General features: G+C 38.4%; 1 protein-coding gene across 1 annotated transcript in view; it reads right to left on the reverse strand.

Moving 5' to 3' along the window:
- Positions 1-20537, reverse strand: part of NDC80 (NDC80 kinetochore complex component) — a 2583329-nt gene that overhangs the window by 799777 nt on the left and 1763015 nt on the right. The window contains exon 11 of the mRNA XM_044071081.1: positions 11679-11768. Within this exon, the coding sequence (XP_043927016.1) occupies positions 11679-11768 (90 nt within the window). The remainder of the gene's footprint in view (positions 1-11678; positions 11769-20537) is intronic.

Raw genomic sequence — 20537 nt, forward strand, 5'->3', positions numbered from 1 at the left:
CTTGCTGGTCTGACCAGTGGACTGACCTATGTGTCTACTTTCATGGAGTACAAAACTAGTTGTTTGCCTAACTTGTCATTGAACACATCAGCTTACTCTGAGAAAACAGAATCACTGATGCTGGAACTGGGACTTGGGCTTACATGATGTACTTCTTTGGTAATAAAAAGCAGTTTCATTCTTAAACTGTCTCTGAAACCTAATAATGATTGCACATGGCTTCTAACTACATAAAATTGCAAGCTGTAACTGTTCCCAGCTGAATAGCATGAAAGCACTACTGAGCTTTCGGGTTAAATCTCTTCACCTCCATAAGCAACAAGCTTCACACAATTGGCCAAACTAAGTTGCTCACCAGCTTTTACTCTAGCAAATGTTTCTGCTGACAATACATTACACTTTGAACAAGTGTCTACTTTGAGCTCTGTGGGTTTACCAGTGATCAGAGCAGCACAAAATATGTCATTCTTTGCCAATAAGTCTGTTGCTTTAACCTTTACACCGACTAATGAGACACCATCCACATAGAAAGTAGGGTTGCAGCTTTCTATATGATCATCCTGCTTTTTTGAGTGCCCTTTCTCAATAACTGAATGAGGCTTGCTTGACTTACAAAACTTAAGTGATTTCCTTTTTTACACTTGTGGCATTGCTGACCAAATGCTAAGCACTTTTCTCTTTTAGACTCATGATTAGCACCACAATTACGACAGACTTGGCTTGGGTTTTGCTGACTCACCCTTATACTGCACTGAGCATATCCGTTTTACTGAGCTAGTCTTGGAACTTGCTATAAAGTTACCCCTCCTTCCAGGGGAACTTGTAGGGGTTGCAGCTGCATGCTGTCTACGGTTGCTGTACAGGTTGCTGAAACCATGCTCTTTTCTCTTGCAAGCATACTGGTGTGCCTTTCTGTGAGCTCATGAATTTGAAAAATCTCTATAGCTTTGCTCAACATTAAATCACTGTCATGAAGCAAAATCACTGCAGCACTATTACCACACACAAGCCTGTCCTGTATTAACGCATCTTTCAATTCACCAAATCTGCAAGTTTTAGTCTTCTCTCTCTCAAGTCAGTGATATAAGATGCAAAAGTTTAACCCGGCTTTTAGCCTCTTGTATAAAATAAGTGCCTCTCTAATGTAACATTTGTCTAGGAGTTGCACATTTCTCTAAATTTACATTTCAAGCACTCTGGGTCCTCTCTTGATTCTGCCAGTACCACAATATGGCATTTTTCCCCCTCTCCTGCATATACTGCTGGTACATACACAAATGAACGGTCTCTTTCAATAGCTTCTGATTCAGCTAAGTTAAGCAAAATTAATACCCTTGTATGTGCATCTTTGTCAGAAAAAGTTGCTTGTATGAAAATATCGTACTCCTGTTCAAATACGCTTCAATTTTCTGCAATATTATGATCAAACACAAGGGGACTGGGTCTGCGAAATGCCTCTGCCATATCAACACTCAGTAGTAAAGGTGCTTGGAATTATATACAAACACACACACACACACACATAAATATGCCAGACCTTGATGCCACAATTTGTAATTATGCCCAATGGCACAACAGACTCTGAAATAACTGCACTTTGCCAAACAAGTCTCAATAGCACAAGAATACTTTAAAATCATTGGACTTTGCAAAAACACTCCTTACCAATGTAAGAAATACTTTGAAATGACTGCACTGTGTGAATAAACTGTACAAAACAAAAGAACCTCAGAGTAAAAAACATTTCAAAATGAATGCACTTTGCAAATAAACTGTACACAGCACAGAAGCTCTTCAACATGGCTGTGCTTTGCAAAATAACTCTGTACAGTGTAAGAAACACTTTGAAATGGCAGCACTCTGCAAATAAGTGTACACAGCACAAGAAACATTTCAAAATTGCTGCATCTTGACTGCACTTTGCAATACAGCTGCACTTTGCACCCAGCAAACTCTGAAATAATTACAACATAATAAAGCACACACCCTGCAAACACTTTGCACACATTGAGATACTTCAAACATCTCTAGTCATGCTGCAAAAGGCTCCGGTCAATGCGAAAAAAGAAGTTATGTACTCACCATAACGTTCCGTCCGAGTTGTTGCTCTTCATTTGTCTTCAACCTGTGGGTACTTGGATCCAGCATGGATCCGACTCTGCCGCCTTTCCAGCATCTGATCTGAGCTCCAAACTCCTTCCCTACCCATAATGCCCCTGTCGCCCTCCTCTCTTCAAATTGAGTTTGCTGCCCACCCAAGCATCCCAATCTTATCCAAATTATTATCTAATGACAAGAATCTCCCTAATCAAGCAGAGGAGAACAGAGAAGCATACTCATATGGTGACCATTCCTCATCTAACCAGACCACCACACAGCCTATACAAAGGCAGGGGGAAGGAGGGATAGCTGAAGACAAATGAAGAGCAACAAATCAGATGGAACGTTATGGTGATTACATAACTTCTTTATCTGAAGAAGTTGTCTTCATTTGCTCTACAACCTGTGGAACAGAGTCCCCAGCTAGTAAACACCTGAGAGGCACTCATGGAAGGATATTCCGGAGCATGGCAGAGTCAAAGGATGCTCTTCTCCTGGATAAAATGTCCAACTTGTAATGCAAGATGAAAGTGTGTGAAGAAGCCCAAGTAGCTGCAGAACAACCATCATCTAGAGAAACTCTGGACCAGAAGGCAGCCAAACCTCCAGCTGAAGACGCCAGGGAAAAGCACTGAGAAGTCCAGTGGGCAATGGTAACCTTCAACACTTGTTTCCCTAAAAAGGGCTTAGAATTGAAAATAGAAAGTTGGTCAGACTTACTAAATGACTTAGTCCTATGCAAGTAAAAACGTAGTTGTCTGTGCAAATCTAACAAGTGGAGTTTGTACTCTCCCTTATTTTGAAAGTTTGGAAAGAAAACTGGAAGATTAATCACTTGATTAAATGTTGATTTCCGAAGCTACTTTAGGAAGAAAAGATGGATTAGTACTCAGTGAAACCCTGTATTTATGAAATACCAAATGGGGGGGGGGGGCTTGACCGATAATGCTTGAAGCTTTAAGACCCTTTTGGCATTTGAAATAGCAATCAAGAAATCAGTCTTCCAGGACAAAAACAAAGTCCACTGTGGCTGCAAAGCTTGCAGAATGAGTGTGAGATCCAAGGAGATGGTGGATCCTTAATCGGTGGCCGAAATAAGAAGGTGCCTTTCAAAAAGTCTTTACAAAGCTTAGAAAAAGCTACAGAAGCCATGTTGTCGCCTACAAGAAAGTTATTCATAGCTGCCAGTTGGACCTTGATCGTAGAAGAATTGGCACCTTGCTGAAAAATACTTGCTAAAAAATCTAAAACTGCCTGAACCAGAGAAGTGAATGAGGTCCAGGTCACCTTCAGAGGCCCAAACAGAAAAACAATTTCAGTTACTGGAATAAACCTTCCTAGAAGAAAATTCGTGAGCCGCCACCAAAATTCTTTTAACTGGTGAGGATAACCCAGGAGTCCTGATTATCATGGGAACTGAAGCAGCCAAGCAGTGAGCTTCAGACTGACCAGGTCTGGATGGGAGATCCCTGAGGGATGGGAAATTAGATCCGAGCAATCAGGGGATCACTTCCTTGGCCTGTCCCAGTGTCTATGCTTGTCCCCGTCCCCAGGCCTTTTGGTGGGAGTTTGAGTCCCAGAGGCCGGGGTGGAGACAGAAACAGTAGTAGTTGGGTTTGAGACGACCTGGGTCAAAGAGGTAGGGGGGGGGGGGCCTTGCCTTTTACAATTAACTTGTTCCTCCTGTCCAGCAACATAAGGGGGATGGAACTGGAGGAATCCAAGTGGGAAACCCCTAGGCCTACTACACAGAATGTGGCCATCAGCTGGGGAGAGCTTATGGCCATACTCTGTACACTTTCTGAAGCCTGGTTTGGGATTCTACAACATAGCTGCAGCAAGGAGGTCCAACCAGAACAACCCTTACACACACGCTTCCAGATATAAGGAAGATTAAGGAGGAGGAGGGTTTTTTTTTTTTTTTTTTATTTTACCGAACAGCGCAAGGGTAGGAAAAGTAGAAAAATAATAGAAAGGAAAGAAATTTACATAAAAAGGAGATAGAACTACACAAAAAATCAGTCACTTACCCAAAGGAAGCTCAGAGCAGCAGATCACGATACTTATGCTAGCACGGCAAATGAGATCTGAAGGGAGGAGGGAGACAGGGGAATTATGGGTAGGGGAGGCGCTTGGAGCTCGGATCAGATACTGGAAAGGTGGCCGAGTCAGATCCATATGTAGAACCAAGAGTTCACGCACGAAAGACAACGTGCACAGTCACAGAAACCATCATCGAAGTACACAAGGATGAACCAGCACGTAGAGGATTGCTTCGAGATACTTTTATTAAAGTCAGATGTAAACCAAAGTTAATAGCTAATAAGCCAATACAAAATAGCAGACTGGTTTCGGCTTTAAGCAGCCTTTTTCAATGCTCAAAAAAAATTAAAGTTTTTGTCTGAAGCATCTTCACCATTTCCTGGTCTTATATATTGGAGCCCTTAAAGAGACATACACCACACACCACCACAATAACCAACCCAAGAGAAAATCAAAAAATGTAAAATGTACATATATAGAAATTAAAAAGAAATAAATAGAAATAATTGCTAACATCCCATGCCCTGATATCAAACCTGTGTATCAAAATATACATGATAAAAAATGTACATAATGAAAAATGTACTTGATAAACATTATACATAAGTAAATATATACACAATTTAACCTATGTATACCTGAATGAGTATCAATCACATAATTCAAAAAATCTCATAATTCAAAAAACAGAATCAACTATGTATAGTTGTCTATAGTATTATTCTGTTTCATTTAGCCCTGGCCTGAACAGTCCCCGTAATTTGATAATCCACATGTTCTCCATATGATTTAATTTAGTATGCCATCCTGCTTTGAAGTTCCTGTGCAATACTATCTTATCAATAACAAATTTAAATGCAGCAGATGGGTGATTGATAAACGTTTGTTCCTGATAGCACTCATGTGCTCACTTATTCTAAATCTGACAGGCCTGGATGTTTGGCCTATATAAAAAGCTGAACAAGTGCACGTTGCTAAATAAATCACCCAATCTGAACTGCAATTGCCGAAAACCCTAATGTTGAAAACCCTAGAAGTGTTCTTACTTGAGAATTCAGTTGTTTTAGAGACATGCTGGCAAGCAGTACAATGGCCACATGGGAAACAACCAACTAAAATATCACCAAATAAAGTGGTTTGTAGTGGAATAGTAGGAATGTACCTTTTGTAATGAGTGAGGTAAGAATTTATGTTGCGTCCTCTACGATATGAGAACGAACATTGTTCAGGTAGGATAGTATTGAAAAAGTCATGTGACTTCAAAATGTCCCAGTGTTGATTGATAATGTCTCTGAACCTATCAGTGTTGGTACCATAAGTAGTTACTAACCTCAAAGGTTGACCAGAAGATGCCCTCTTTTTTGATCTATATTCCAATAGGCCTGTTCGTGTCAAACATTTGGTTTCATCCATAGTAAGAGAAAGATTGTGTTTGTTATATCCACGATTGATGAATCTTTCTGACAAGTCAAGGCTGCAAGTGGAATATTCTTGTTCCAAAGAACAAATACGTCTGATACGCATGAACTGAGATTTTGGGATATTTCGGATGATGTGGCGTGGATGGGAACTTTTGGCATGTAATAATGTATTGTATTCCGGAAATTTCCGATGGACAGAAGTGGCCAAGGTGTTGTCTGAAAGCCTGGTGATACCCACATCTAGAAAGACAATCTTATCATGCTCAATGTTAGCAGTGAATTTGATGCCAAAAGAATTGTTATTCAAGTAAGACACAAATTTGGCCAACTGGTCCCTCTCTCCACGCCACACCATCCAACAGTCATCTAAATACCTACGCCAGATATCTAGATCTTGAATGTATATATTCTGTTGAACATCATATATAAATGCTTGTTCATAATATCCCATAAAAAGATCTGCGTATATCGGTGCAAATGATGCCCCCATAGCAGTGCCCTTGATTTGCCAGTATGCTTGTCCTTTGAAATAGAAAATATTTTTGCGTAAAACAATTTCAGTCAGTTTAATCAGAAAATTATTAAAACCTGTAGAATACAGATCAGATTTATATAACCAATATGAAACTGCAAGAATGCCCACATCATGAGGAATGCTGGTATATAGAGAAGCAACATCCAATGTGCAAAGCCACCAATTGGGCTCCAGTTGAAAATCATTAATAATGTTTAAAAATTCCGTGGTATCTTGTATACGAGATCTAACATGTTTTAATAATGGTTTTAGGTGGTGTGTAAGAAAAGCTGACAGTGGCTCAGTTAAGGAGCCTCTGCCGGACACAATAGGTCTGCCCGGAGGATGGAGAGGGTCCTGGAGAGGGTCCTTATGTATTTTAGGTAGCAAATATAAATATTGTGGGATTGGTTCATCCACCTTCAGTTGTGTAGCTACCTGGTTAGTTATAATTTCTTGTTCCACTGCCAAATCCAAAAAAGAATCAATTTCCACCTTAAAATTTGGAGTAGGATCAATCATCATTTCCATGTAATAGCTAGTGTCTGATAATTGTCGTAAAGCTTCTTCCATATATCTATTATAATCCATGACTACAATGGCACCGCCTTTGTCAGCCATGGTAATAACAATATCGTGGTTATCCTTGAGTTCAGAGAGAGCCATTCTTTCAGCTGAATTAAGATTATTAGATTTGGGCTCATACAAAATAGAAGAGTGTAAATCTTTCATTACACAATCTCTAAATATCGAGACATGTTTATTCATAGGTGGAATGAAAGTAGATTTGCCAAATCTAAAATCAGATGATCTTTGAGTAGTATCAGAATCTGCAAAAATAGCTTAAGATTAAGTAATCTACAAAAGTCATTTAAATCTTGTAATAAATGATTTTCAGAGACAGGTGCACTGGGAACAAAATTGAGGCCTTTATTGAGTAGTCGTACGTGCACAGGAGAAAGATCAAAAGATGAAATGTTAAAAACATTATTGGTTATTTGACCATCTGTTGTAATAGGCACTGTAGGGTTGGAGACCCTAAGTCTAGAGTGGTGCTTTCTACCCCCCCTCCTGCTCTTGGATCTAAAGGGGGTGGTTGTTTTCTTTTTGCAGCTGGGGATGCCTGGCGTGAGGGAACTTAACCATCAGTGGCAGATGATGTATCATCCTCGGAGGTTGCATCAGATGTAACATTCTTATGTCTTAAAATGGACCTAGGTCGTTTCCTGCTGGTGTTGTGTGTATTAGTATGATCAGTAAATCTAACTGCCTTTTGACTAACAAACGGTTTACCTTTGTCAGAATCCATGACGTCTCTGTTGAACTTATGGATTTTACGCTTCATAAGTTGTTGTTCTAGTGAGGATAGATCCTTGGCAAGGTCAGAAATATATTGTGGGTAAAACCCCTCAGAACTAAATTTTTCGGCTACACCACATAAAACTTGGATCTCTGTTAATTGACTTTGTATTATCCTGTCATAGTACCTAGATAGGCAATCAACAAAGTGCATGGAAGCCTGATGCTGGGCATCTGCCCATTCCCTAGATAGTTCAGTATCTATATTAGCAACTAGGGGTTGTAAACGGAACCTAAGTTCCCTTGGTGTAATATCCTTGATCTTATATGCCTTAAACAGTTTCAAATGCCAAACATTTGAACGTAAGGTTTCATATGTCTATTAAGTTTTGAAAAAATGGCTCCACATCTTTGTTGGCCATCTACTGAAATGTTATTTGAGTTTTGTCCCATATTGTTGTTTAAACCAAAAACTTCTAAATTATCTTTATCGGCCGAAAGCCCTTGTAAAATTCCACAGAGATCCATGATTGTGATTAAACATCTATTAGATGAAACCGAATGGTATATATGAGTCACTATCTCAAAATTAAGCCACTGAACCAACCACAGATATGTGGATAAACACTCAAAAATAAGTCAAAAATATATGTATATGTCAAAAATGTGTATGCGACCATACACAAGAGATGTCCACAATGGAGCAGCACAACCCAATGCAACAAGTCAAATTGAGTATATGAAAACCCTATATATATATATATATGCCAAACTGGTCTGTATATATATTTATAAAGACCTATTTGCCTTACAATAAGTGGCAATGGTAAAAGTTGCACTGTTGGACCATAATGTAGCCAACTAAACGTCTCTACTGTCAGCAAAAAACAATGTTCACAAGTAATCAATTGTTCAAGCCAAAAAACATAATAATTATATGAAAGGAATGTTTGAAGCCTGAACTTAATAGCCGACCTTCGTCTCTGCTATGTCAATGTCTGTTGCTAAACCACATCTATCAAAGAAATTAGTGGTTAGCAAATACAAGTCAATATGTAATAGTCACCATGCCACAATACCATACAGCCACCATAAGGAGAAAATTATGATTCCAAAAAAGGTCAATGTTCTATTCATTATATATTGAAATGTTGTTAATGTTGCAAAATTTGCTCAGCCATCAATGAGGACACCCACATGCATATAAGTGCATACAATGATTATAACCAATCCACCTTTAAAAATAATACCTATGGAGGGTCAGACAAGCCGTGTGGGAATAGCGAATCAACATATAATACCAAAGAGTCAGATCCATGCCTAATCCAAGTACCCAAGTACCCACAGGTTGAAGAGCAAATGAAGACAACAACTTCAGATTAGTAGTTTATGCCCAAAACATGGTCTTTTTCTAAAAGACATGCAGTCACCTTGCTTTTAAGCTCATTTTGCCCTTTTATTGTAATCGTTATGCCCTTTTATTCTTTTATCATGCTCATTATACTTTTCTTGTGCCGGTTTTACTTTAAATATGCTCGTTATGCAAACCAAAGGTAATTCTGAGCCCTGCATGAATATTTCTGCTAGTTTCATCAAATATCGTAGTTTCAAACATTTTGTTTAATTAATAATGCGTTTTGTACCTTCTGTTTGATTAATATGTTTTTGTACTACTCGTTTGATTAATAATGCGTTTTGTGTCTTACAAATGCTCCATTTCATTTTCTTTGCAAAATAAAACATTTGTGCAAGTTCTGGTGACCTTAAGTTTGTTTCTGGTCCTTTTTTTGTTTGTTTGAGCTCCGTTTCACTCAATCAGCTCAATCTGCCTTCACCTTCAACTCTGCACCTCATGGCTTGAAGATGCTCTCTTAATCCTGGTTCTGACAGCATGTCGCTTGTCCGGTCAGGATAAAACAGACAAGCGGTTGTGGATTCAGATGCAGTTCAAGCAGATTTATTACACACAAACACATCAGGAATGAGGCTCTGTAACAAACTCAAACAGACTGACTACTACACTCACACATGACAACACTCTGGCTGTTCTCTCAAAAAGTCATTGCTGCCTGCATCTGGAAATGCTTCTTAAAGGTACATACAAACACTCTGTTCTACAAATATGACAGCCACTCTATTCAGTTATCAACCTATATGCCTTCATATGTCACTTTAAAACACTGAAATGACATCCCCCAGAGTAAAATACACATTAATTGTTTCTAAAGAAAAAAAATAATATAAATTCTTCAAGTTCTATAGTTCTAACACCGTGTGCACCAGTGGGGGAGCACTGTAGAAATAAACTTAATGAACTCTCTTCAAAGTTAACTTTACACTAAATGAAAGAAACTTATATGGTGCACTAAAGTCTGCATTAAAACAATATAGTACCATTTTCAGTATCATTATGTAACAAACTATATTTGTTTTGTTTTCTCTCTCTCTCTAAGTCTCAAAATCAATACAACTTATTTAGGGAAGCAGAAATAACTCTTTTGGTACAACTCAATGAATTCTGCATTCAGTATAAACAGTTCCATCTGTTGGGAAAACTGGTATCTACATTTAAATGGCTAAATGTCTTGATAACATCTTAAGTGAAATCTCACATTTTAGTATAATTTCTGCAGTGCACTAGATGTAATACTAAGGTTTTGAAAGAGAATGAATCATGAAGAATAACTGACGGGTTCATGAACAATTGAGAAATAATTTCAAAAGGAGCCATGTGCAAGTCCCATGAAGATATTGTTTACCTGTACAACAGCTTGCATCTCAGAGAACTTGTGAAATTTTGCAAACATATAACGCCTGACACAGGTTTCAGTAATGCAAGTGGAAGAGAAGTAGGTTTTTCAGTGATAACACAAACTCAGTACAAGGGACAGGATTCTTCAAAGGCTAGAGACTGCACAACTCCTTTAAAAAACTACCTGCCAGACAGTGAACTGTCAACAATGTATCCCCCTAGACAGTCATGACAGGCAAAAACTGCAGATGCAAACATTATAACCATGGAATACTGGAAGATTAAATCACACAGGTATGCATGACAGGTAAGGATCTTCTGAAAACTTATCTAATTTATTGGTGTCGACCTCAAATAGAGAGGCTTTATTTCACCTCTTAAAATACATTTGCCAACTGCCTCCATCCTGGCAGCCTCAATCACTTCTTGTCACCTTAACCAGAAGGTTGGTTGGATCAGAAGGTCCACAGCAAAATCCAGGCTCAGTAGCTGATTTGGATGTTACACCAACTATGGAGTAACCACTTTTTTATAATTTTATAGTTTCAGATAGTAACCCGCGGTGGTGGTGCTGCGGTAGCGTTGTCGCCTCACAGTAAGACGCTGTCCGATTCGGTTCTCAGCTAGAGCGTCTTCTGAGTGGAGACATGCATGAATGGGCGTACCTTCGTTGAAGGTGGTGCATCAGGGCTGGTAACTCGGCAAGTAAAAATCAACTACCAATCATTAGCGGACCGGAGTTCCGCTGTGGCGACCCCTAACCGGGAAAAAGCCGAAAGACACAACAACAAAAGAGTTTCAGAGAGTAACAGGAAAGGTAGAACTTGAAATGCACCTTTTTTGGCTCTCAGGTAAACCATAACTTCGTCACATATGAGGAACAAATTTTTTTTTTTTAAACAGATTTACATCTACAAAAGACTGACCAAGACTCCATCTACAGTTTCTCAAGCCTCATTTATGACAGTTGTGGCAGAAATTTTAGACCAGACTTGGAATTTTCATGCTGAACCAGCCTGAAGAACAATAAACCGCTACCATCCCTTTTGTAGAGGGGTAAGTCAATAATTCCTCTCTCAGAAATCTGCAGGTGGCTGGGTTGCATGGCTGGCATACGTCAGTGATTCATTTCATGCTTCTCAATCACTCGGCAGAGAAAATGTAGATGCAACTGTTTGCTTTAAATTTTCTGGCCACATAGACACAAAGATTTACTCTAGATAACAAATGTGCTTTTTTTCAATGAAAAATACCAAAATAAAGATTTCAACAGTACAAGTGGCAGAAAAGAACTGAGTTGCTCAGGGCTAGGCAAATTACTAAGACAGTAAGACATGCAACCATCCCAGTTTAGGGGCTTCAGGAAAAAAATGCCAAACTGGAAGGAAAGACTGAATGAGTCCCCCACCACTGACCTTTTAAGAAACCACCCTGATACAGAGCTACTGAAATCTATTATGAACAGTTACTGCTTGCACATGTCTAAACATGGTTTCAAAACACAAGCTATAATAACTCTTAGATTTCAGAAGAAAACATCAATACTCACCTGATCTAGAAGTTCTTCATCCCCCACTTTCAGGTTGCTGGCTTTCGTGATTTCGTCTTCTACTTGACTCATTAGCAAATCCAAGTGTGGCTGTAATAAAGACACAAAAAGGGGAAATATTATACTACTTTTCCTTTTAAAACCGTTAAAAACTTGTAAACATCAACCTATAGTATTTGTCTGCTAATTTCAATCCAGTGACAGACCAAAATTCACTAGTCCTACATCCTTTTTAGTAAACATAAGAGCTAGCTGCTCTAGGCATATGAAAACATGTAACCTGTCCCATGGCACACAACTACTCCACAGACAGCATATATTCCACTACCGCCACTGGCATTGGAGGGACTGAGCAGGGGATGACGGGACTTCTTGACTGATGTTAGCTTGCTTATTTCTAGGGGATATGGAAAAATTCAGTCTGCAAGACATATGGAGTGTCCCACTGTCACCTCAATATAGCCTCCACTATGGAATTAATGGGTCAAAGGGCACATATCCCACAATGGAGGAATAAACTTGTCAACTGGATGCAGGAAGGGGAGCCACCAGGCCAATCCTGTACAGTCAAACAAAATAAGTGTGTGTGTGTGTGTGTGTGTGTGTGTGTGTGTGTGTGTACATATACATACACAGACATTATTCTGCTGAAACCCTACTTTTTATGCTGGGCAAAGCCTTTTACACACCAGTGCGGGCTGCTGTACCCCATTATCAATATAGTCAAACCTGGAGTCACTGGACTTCATTTTAAGGGTAAGGAGACATTCCCAATTATAACTATCATTTGAAAAAAATCAGTCTTGCATGATAATGTGCAAAAACAACAATTCACCTACAACTCCAAATGTTTTAAACACTCCCAGCATTATAGATGTACATTAGCATAGCTTACATCCCAATCTCCAATACCTCATTTGTTTATCAAGTAAAAGAGTGTTTGTTTTTCTTCTTTTGCTCTTTTATAATGTCCAAAGATGCATATATTGGATTCTGGTGAGTTGAATGTTACAGAGGCTAAGATGGAGGACTTTAATGCCAACCATACCAGTACACAAAAATTAAAATCAAGAACCACCAAATTATGCTGTCTTCAGCAAACACAGCAGCTACAAATGGCAAAAGGGGAATCTGTGGTTGTGGGTGCTGCAGTATGCAATCATCATATGGAGCTGTACATAAACTGCACAAGAGGTGCTATTACTAAAAAGGCATAAACTCAAACTGGTGGGAAAACAATTAGTATTGTAGGCTTCATCTTGAAGGAGCAAAGAAAATGTGCAGCAGTGACATACTATCTGACATGAATAGAGCGAGCTGAATTGGTAAGGAGGGGAGAACAATAGGTGCAAAGTAGGGCCTCTGACCACCTAAGTCATTTTGCATTCTATGAAAGAATAAGTGCTACTTGCAAGCAGGTTTGCAGATGCAAAAAGTGAAAACAGGTATCAAAACATACAGGTGCTGCATGAAAACATGAAGCCCCTTTTTGGGATTAGTAATACTGTTTTACTTCTGGTGAGGGAAGAAGCAAAGGAATATTGCATCCCAGCAGAGTAAACCTGTGGTGAGACCAGTGCTACTAGAAGACAAGCAGTAACTAATCAGGTGACTCCCCTCTCCTGGGACCTCTCCTTTTTGCCATTTAGTTCTCTTAAGTCACGACCAAAGTCAAACTTGCAGATGATTGTAAATTGGGAGCTGTCATTGAAAAACCGACTGATGCAAATGTTCTCCAGGAAGAGCCGACACAAAACAAACAAACTGTTGCCAGAGCCTTGGACTAAAACTAAATGACAAGAAATGCATAATGGTATCCTTTGGAAAGTCACCCACCCCTGGTAACTATCATATTGACAACATACCCCTAAGACTTGACCTAGTACTCAGGGACTTGGGGACACACAGACAGTAATCTAGCCTTTGGCCATCACGTCTACAGTAGTGAGGAAATCATTCTATACTGCACAACTTATAAACAAACGTATAGCATCTAGGTCCAAGGAAGTCATTGTTCCACTGCATTTGGCATTCATCAGACCTAACATTGAGTACAATGCCCCCTATGGTATCTACCTAACCAGGCATATCCAACAACTGGAACATCTACAGAGGGCCCTCACTAATAGAGTACAGGGCAGAAGTAACGTATGCTATGCAGACCACCTCAAAGCCCTATCCATGCATTCTCTCTCGTACAGGCTGATCCTCTAATAAATCACCTGCATACCCGCAAAACAAACAGCACCAGAATTACCCATCCTAAAGATGTAAACCTTGCCTGTAATATAAACAGAACCTGCTAGAGAGACAGGTATGTATCCTAGAGACCACCCCTTCTCTGGAACAGGTTGCCCATCCATGTGAAATAGAGTTCCTCCATAACCCAATTCAAGTGTAACTTGGACAACTGGATGAGGAACAGGAAATTCATCCCTGGTTTGGCACCTATGTCGCTAATGGACACAGGTAACCTGTAAATGGTTCATCTTCCAAGTCCCTGTTTACACTTATCAAGGGTATCAGACCTTGTCAGAGATTTGGGATGCATGGCTAGGCTTAAAAAGGACCATTTGGTCGTTAGCTTAGTAAACACCTATGAATTTATGAAACAAGTGGACATATTAGCTGTAGAAACATTATATCCTATTTAATCTACACTGCCCTTGTAAAGTCTGGCTGGCAGGGCAGGTATGGTGAGATTTAAAGCTGCAAGAAGTGAATCAGATGAAAGAAAAAAGTTACCAGATACTAGAAACAATGAACACATAGACTAAACAGGTACAGAACTGTATGGGTCTGTAAAGATGGACTTTACACAGGCAATAACTAAGCTGATCTGCTAAAACAAAAAGAACAAGGTTGACTGAAAAGGAAGCACAAAGGGCAGAACTGGAATGAAGGCAGTCAAGAGAAAAAATGACAATGAAGCAAGACAGAGGAAAGACAGCTGCCTAGAAAAGAATATGCAAAACGAAATGTGCAATTATCTGGGAAGTGCTGAAGAGAAGGCATTCACTAGATGATATCAAGATCCATCATAACACTGTGTACAGGGAGGAATAAGAGCTTTAGAGAGAGAAGTGGACAAAAAATAAAAATGAATTGCACCCAGAAAAATAAGGAAAACTAGCTGGGAAGTGTAGCTTACACTATACAAGTGGGATTGTTGACATGATGGGGACCAACAGGGCTTTTTGTTTTTATGATCTACTGCAGAAATGACAGTATAAAAGCAATGAAAATGGGGTTTATGTTATGAATAGAGTTTCATTAACATTAAGACAGTGGACTGATTAAATAAGGGATACACTCAAGTGGATCACACAGAAGTACAAGACTGAGTAGAATGGAAAATTATTTGCTCAATTAATGAAAATGAAACTCCACTCAAAGGAAGCTTCCGTGTTCTTCAGATATTCCAAATGGAGATAAAGACTGATGGTTATGAGGCAAAGTTCCTAACAATGTGAGATCAGATGCCGATTATTCATTCTTTGAGTAATATACTTTAAATAAATTATCAGTAATATCCAATAATCAAAATTAGTCTGTACATTGCCACCATGACAATACACTGAAATATTTTAACAAGGATGACTGCAAATAACAATACAAAAGGTTTAGCTTGAAAATTTGTAAAATCCTTTTAATTCCCAAATTTGCATGCATATTCACTGCTGAATCAGGAAATGCTAATAATATCTATTTTCATTAACCTTAAACAGACTATGCGCCATCCATTATTTAACTACACCTTAGAGAATGGGCAACCTGTACATCAGTACCCTGACTGGTGAACGGATGTTCTCCAACAGGGTTTTCATCCACAGGTAATGCCTGCGGAAAAATGAGTATGCCGCTTCATGGCAGCATATTAAGCTGCCGTGGAGCTCAGACAAAGAAAATTGCTGTCAGCGAGTATAAAATAATAAAAAAAGAAAATTAAATAAAAAAAATAAAGTGTTTTTGTGTGTTTATGTCTGTGTGAGAGTGTATGCATGCATTAGTGTGAGCGAGATTGATTGAGCCATTATTTTACACATGCTAAGCAGCACCTTAGTAAGTGTAAAAGTAAAAAAAAAATAAAAAAAAAATAAGAGAAAAAAAGAGTGTGTATTTGTTTCTGTCTGCATGTGAGAGTATTCATGCTTGCATGAATGAGAGTAAAAATTTGTGTGTGTGTGCATGTATGTGAAATGTGAGAACTATCGACCAGTGGCAGCAAAAGCAGTTGAGATTTGCATATCTCTTAGCTCAAGATATCTGGATAGTGCCTAAAACAAAGGAGGCACAAAGGTTCAAAAATAAAAACAGATATTACTGTTATAAAATTGCAGTTTTGACTGAATTAACAATATTTGTTTTAGCACACATTTTTTTGAACAACTACATTTCTTTGGGGGGGGGGTGGGATAAGATCAATCAAGCAGTAGCAGTTAAGAGGTTTGCATACCTCTCTATCTCTTAAATCAAGAAATCTGAAGAAAGCCTAAAATAAAGGGGCACAAAGGCTTAGAAACAAGAACAGATTTTAAATATTGCTCTCATAAAAATACAAAGTTGCTTGAATAACCAGATTTTTTTAGCGTGCATTTTCTGTAGGAAGTAAAGTCTGAAACTCAAACGTATGTCATTATGTAGTAACTTCAATCCTCAGACTGCCAACAAACCACACATTTTAGGAGGAAGGGACCAAAAAAAATAAATACCAGTTTTTTTTAAACATTATATTTTCGATTTAAAATACATTCTCCAACACCATTTACATATACTGCACTACATATAAAAAGAAAATAAGTAAAATACAACAATTTTACATATAGCCCATTCTCTAAGTGCAATAATGCCCTCCAGGGTATGTGTTACTTTTTAAATAATGCCCTTCCAGGGCTGCCAAGGTTGGGAATCATTACACCCTTGGGGGTGTTATTTATACAGTAACAAATACCCTGCTGCGCATTATTGCTTGCTTTAACATTAGTAAAAGATCTGAAAAATATACGTCCTATAACAACTCTTAAAATATCAGTACATTTAACTACACCAGTCATTGACAAAGTCACTTACATAAGCAGGACTCCTTCAGTATAAAATCCCTACAAATCTGATATTCCATTTGATAACTTCTCGAATAAAATGTCTCAATTGAAAACTAATCCATCTCTGTCCTCTCAGAGAAGTCAACACAGGTTTCACCCTGCCCTACATCAGTACAATTTAACACCTTCAAATAAGGAATACCCATCTTAGTGATGATATGGTTACCACATGTCTCTTTGCTAAATAACAGTTCCTTTTGGGGCAGAAATCCCACAAATCCTGTGTCCTGTGGGGAAAAAATGAAAAATGCCAAATGTTCTGAGATTTTACGAAAAAAAAAATTCATATGCTTTCTTTAAAAGTCTTATAAAACAATTAAAACAATTATATGCTTCTGAAACATAAATATGTGGAACAGCATAAGCAGCTCAACTGTTACAATAATAAGCTTTTATTTTAGCAAAAAAGTGATGTTCCGTCCTTTGCACTGGCTGCGGATAAAGCCTGTCCTTCAAAATCTCACGTTTAAAAAAGAAAATGTCCCACATTGAGCATGTGAAATGGAGGCAACCCTAAGTGATATTTAAATACAAAACTTTTACTTCTCAAACATAACTGATCTTACCATTGAGTCAGATGTTCATCATTAGATAACTTTTGCAGTAGGCCTAAGCTATATGGGGTTATACCCTGCCACTGCAATCGATAACTGGACAAACTTATGAAGCGGAATAAGGGCACCTTCCACAAGCTCTATTTATTTTATTTTATTTTTTTAATTATCCTTTAGTGACCTGATTAGTCCCACTAGTCTAATTATCTTTTTTCAGCGGAGACCCAAGGTGGTATTTATACTACTAGGGCAAATTTGGCCAGGGCATCAACGAGCTTCTTTTTTGTGGTGAGATAGCCAGAGAGAAGGGACTGGAAAGGAGTGTTTAGCAAAAGATGGCAGATGGACAACAGCAAGTGAACTACATGGAAAGTTTTTTTGAGACGAGGATGATGGTGATTAAGTTTGTGTTGATTTTGTTGAGGAAAATACTGGCATGCATACAAATAGTGTAGAAAATGATTTACCACACTTTCAAGTTAATTTAAATGGAGGAGGGTTGGATACGCAGATAGGTAAAATGACTGATGAAGGGGAATGATCAGATGAGCTGCCTGTGTCATAAGTGGACAGCTGAGAGACTGGACAAGGAAAATATTTCATGCAGTAGTGAAATGGATGGTCAAGAATGCAGTGAGAACAAATAGTCTTGTAAAGAAAATGCTGAAAATCTAACAGTTAAAACTTGTGCATCTGTGACTGCAGTAACAGGAAAAATGATGTTAGTAAAGTTTTTGTAAAACAGAGGCATGTAATAAGAACTGAAAACAAAAAAAGATGAGGCAATTGAAAGACATGTTGTTTAGGATGAAATAATGGTTCTGCCTGGAAATAAATAAAGATCATGAGCTGGAGGTAGGTTTTAATATAGAAGTTGAAAATGTTTTTGAAACTTTACTGAGTTAGGAAGAATAGAAATGGAAGATGGAGAGGAAGCCAATGAGAAAGGGGCAATAGGGGAAAGGGTAAAGAAAAGAAAAATCAATCAGCATTAAAACAAACTCCAAAAAAGGGCTAGGTTCCAAAATTTTGTTTTTCAAAAGTTAACAGTATGATAAAAGGAAATTAAATATTTAGCAGGGTGGAATGAACAAAAAAAGTGATATGACTACAGGATGTGAGAAAGAACGCTGAGGTTGTGTGGGGTGGAGAAATACAATGGTCTTTCAGAGAAGTTTATGTTAGGGTTTGGTAATGATGCTTCAAAAGCAAAATATAAAAATTCTGGATGCAATAATTAATTATGCCAGGAAGATGTTTCATATATGATAGAAAAGCATATGCTCGGTGGAGATTAATAGATGTGTATGTCAATATAATTAAAAAGAACCGAGAAAACTTGTTTTAGGAAATCAACAAGTTTTTGATGCCAAAAATGGAAATTGCTATGATGGGAAATTTTAATTCTAATTTAAAAAAATGGAGAAAAATAAACAAGGACATCAGTGTAAGGCAAAAAATATGTTTGACTTTGGACAAATGAAAATCAATAAGTAAAGCAAATACACATATAAGAGGGAAGTATTAAAAACAGAAATAGATCGTGGGCCAGATTCAAAAACACCAGCTCTCAGTAATTTACACTGACAGCATGTCTTTTGGAATCAGTACCTCTCAGTTTTTTTTTCCAGCGGGGCTATATGAAATTAAAAGTATGACAAAAGGAAATTAGAATTCAGTTGATATGGGTGTAATGGCTGAAATCTCAAATGCTGAAGGATACATTAGGAATGGTAAGGGTTTAAAAATATTACTGGGGAATTAGAAGATGACATTTTTAAGGATGAAATATAACAGTTTATGGATACAGCATTATACAATGAAGCATTTTTATAAGCATATTGAATACTGGTGGTTGCAATATAGCATTAAGTATAAAAATGAATATGCAAAAATGTTAAAATTCTGCAGGAAGAAAACGTATGTAAGAGTGTGGTGGAGAATTATGAAAAAAGTTTAGAAGGTGAAGTGGAGAGAGAAAGAAGAGAAGGGGTAATATGCAAGTAGAAAATGGAAAAATAAATTGATTACTGCACAACCAAAAGTATGTAGTGAAGGAAAGATGGGAGGAAGCTTTCCTTATTAGGAAAAAATTAAAAAAAAAAAAAAAAAAAAAAAAAAGATACAGGTAGAATCGCTACCATTAAAAAATAGGGATAAGTTGTTTTTTGTTAAGAGAAGTTATGACTTGGTAGAGCAGTTTATTTGGTGAAGAGTATGAAGAAACAGAGAGGGAAATCAGATGTATGGGCAGTTAATAAAGTTGTGGATGTTATCATAGACTATGTTCTCTTCCATGTTGCAGTATTCTTACTGTGGGATTTCCCGCCTCAGGCGACCCAACGCCGGCTCCTATACAAAAGCTTAAGCCTGATTGCTGTAGGTGCATGGGACGTCACATGTAGGGCCATAAACCAGGAACCTTAAATGTGATGTCTGCACACACAGACCTCAGAACTTGAAGGCCAGGCAGACAGTCCCAAAGAGAGTAATAAGTGATTGTCAGCCAGAATTATCAGGTGTCATACGCTGGCTAGATGGTCTTGGTGAAGGGTAGAGCTTCCTTGTAGCTAAGAGCTAGGTCCCTAGTCCAAACTTAGTTCAGGGGGAAGGTGAGAGGGGATGGAACACTGCAACATGGAAGAGAGCATCATCTATGGTTATAGTAAAATTTTACACAACTATTCCATGTCCTTCTATTCCTATGTTGCAGTATTCTTACTGTGGGAGAGTATCACAGCTAGTTTGAGGGAAGGGTGGATGTAGAAGTGGAAGATTCCAGAAATCCCTGCAGGATTGCTCTAGCAAAGCCTGCCCTGGCTCTGGAAACTTGATCTAGCTTGCAGTGACTGCTGAATTTGTGAACAGTGGACCAGGTGGCAGCTTCCATAATGGAAGCTGTGTCCAGCCCTTTGAGGAAGGCTTTAAGAGTAGCCATGCCTCTGGTGAAATGAACTCTCAACCCATGTAAGTGTTTGCCATTGTGTGAGTAGCAGAAGGAAATGGATTTTCCTACCCAAAGTGAAGTACTTTGCTTGGAAGCTGCCTTGCCCATGGCCTTACGGTGAAAGGAGACAAATAGTTGGTCAAATTTATTTGAAGGACTTAGTTTTGTCTAGGTAGAATCTAAGTTGCCTGTGTACATCCAGGGAATGGAGAATCCTCTCACTACTGTTAGTTGGAGAGGGGAAGAAGGTAGGCAG

Source organism: Protopterus annectens, chromosome 5.part0 (genome assembly GCF_019279795.1).
Source record: "Protopterus annectens isolate FY-2018-M chromosome 5.part0, PAN1.0, whole genome shotgun sequence".
Classification (NCBI taxonomy): domain Eukaryota; kingdom Metazoa; phylum Chordata; order Ceratodontiformes; family Protopteridae; genus Protopterus; species Protopterus annectens.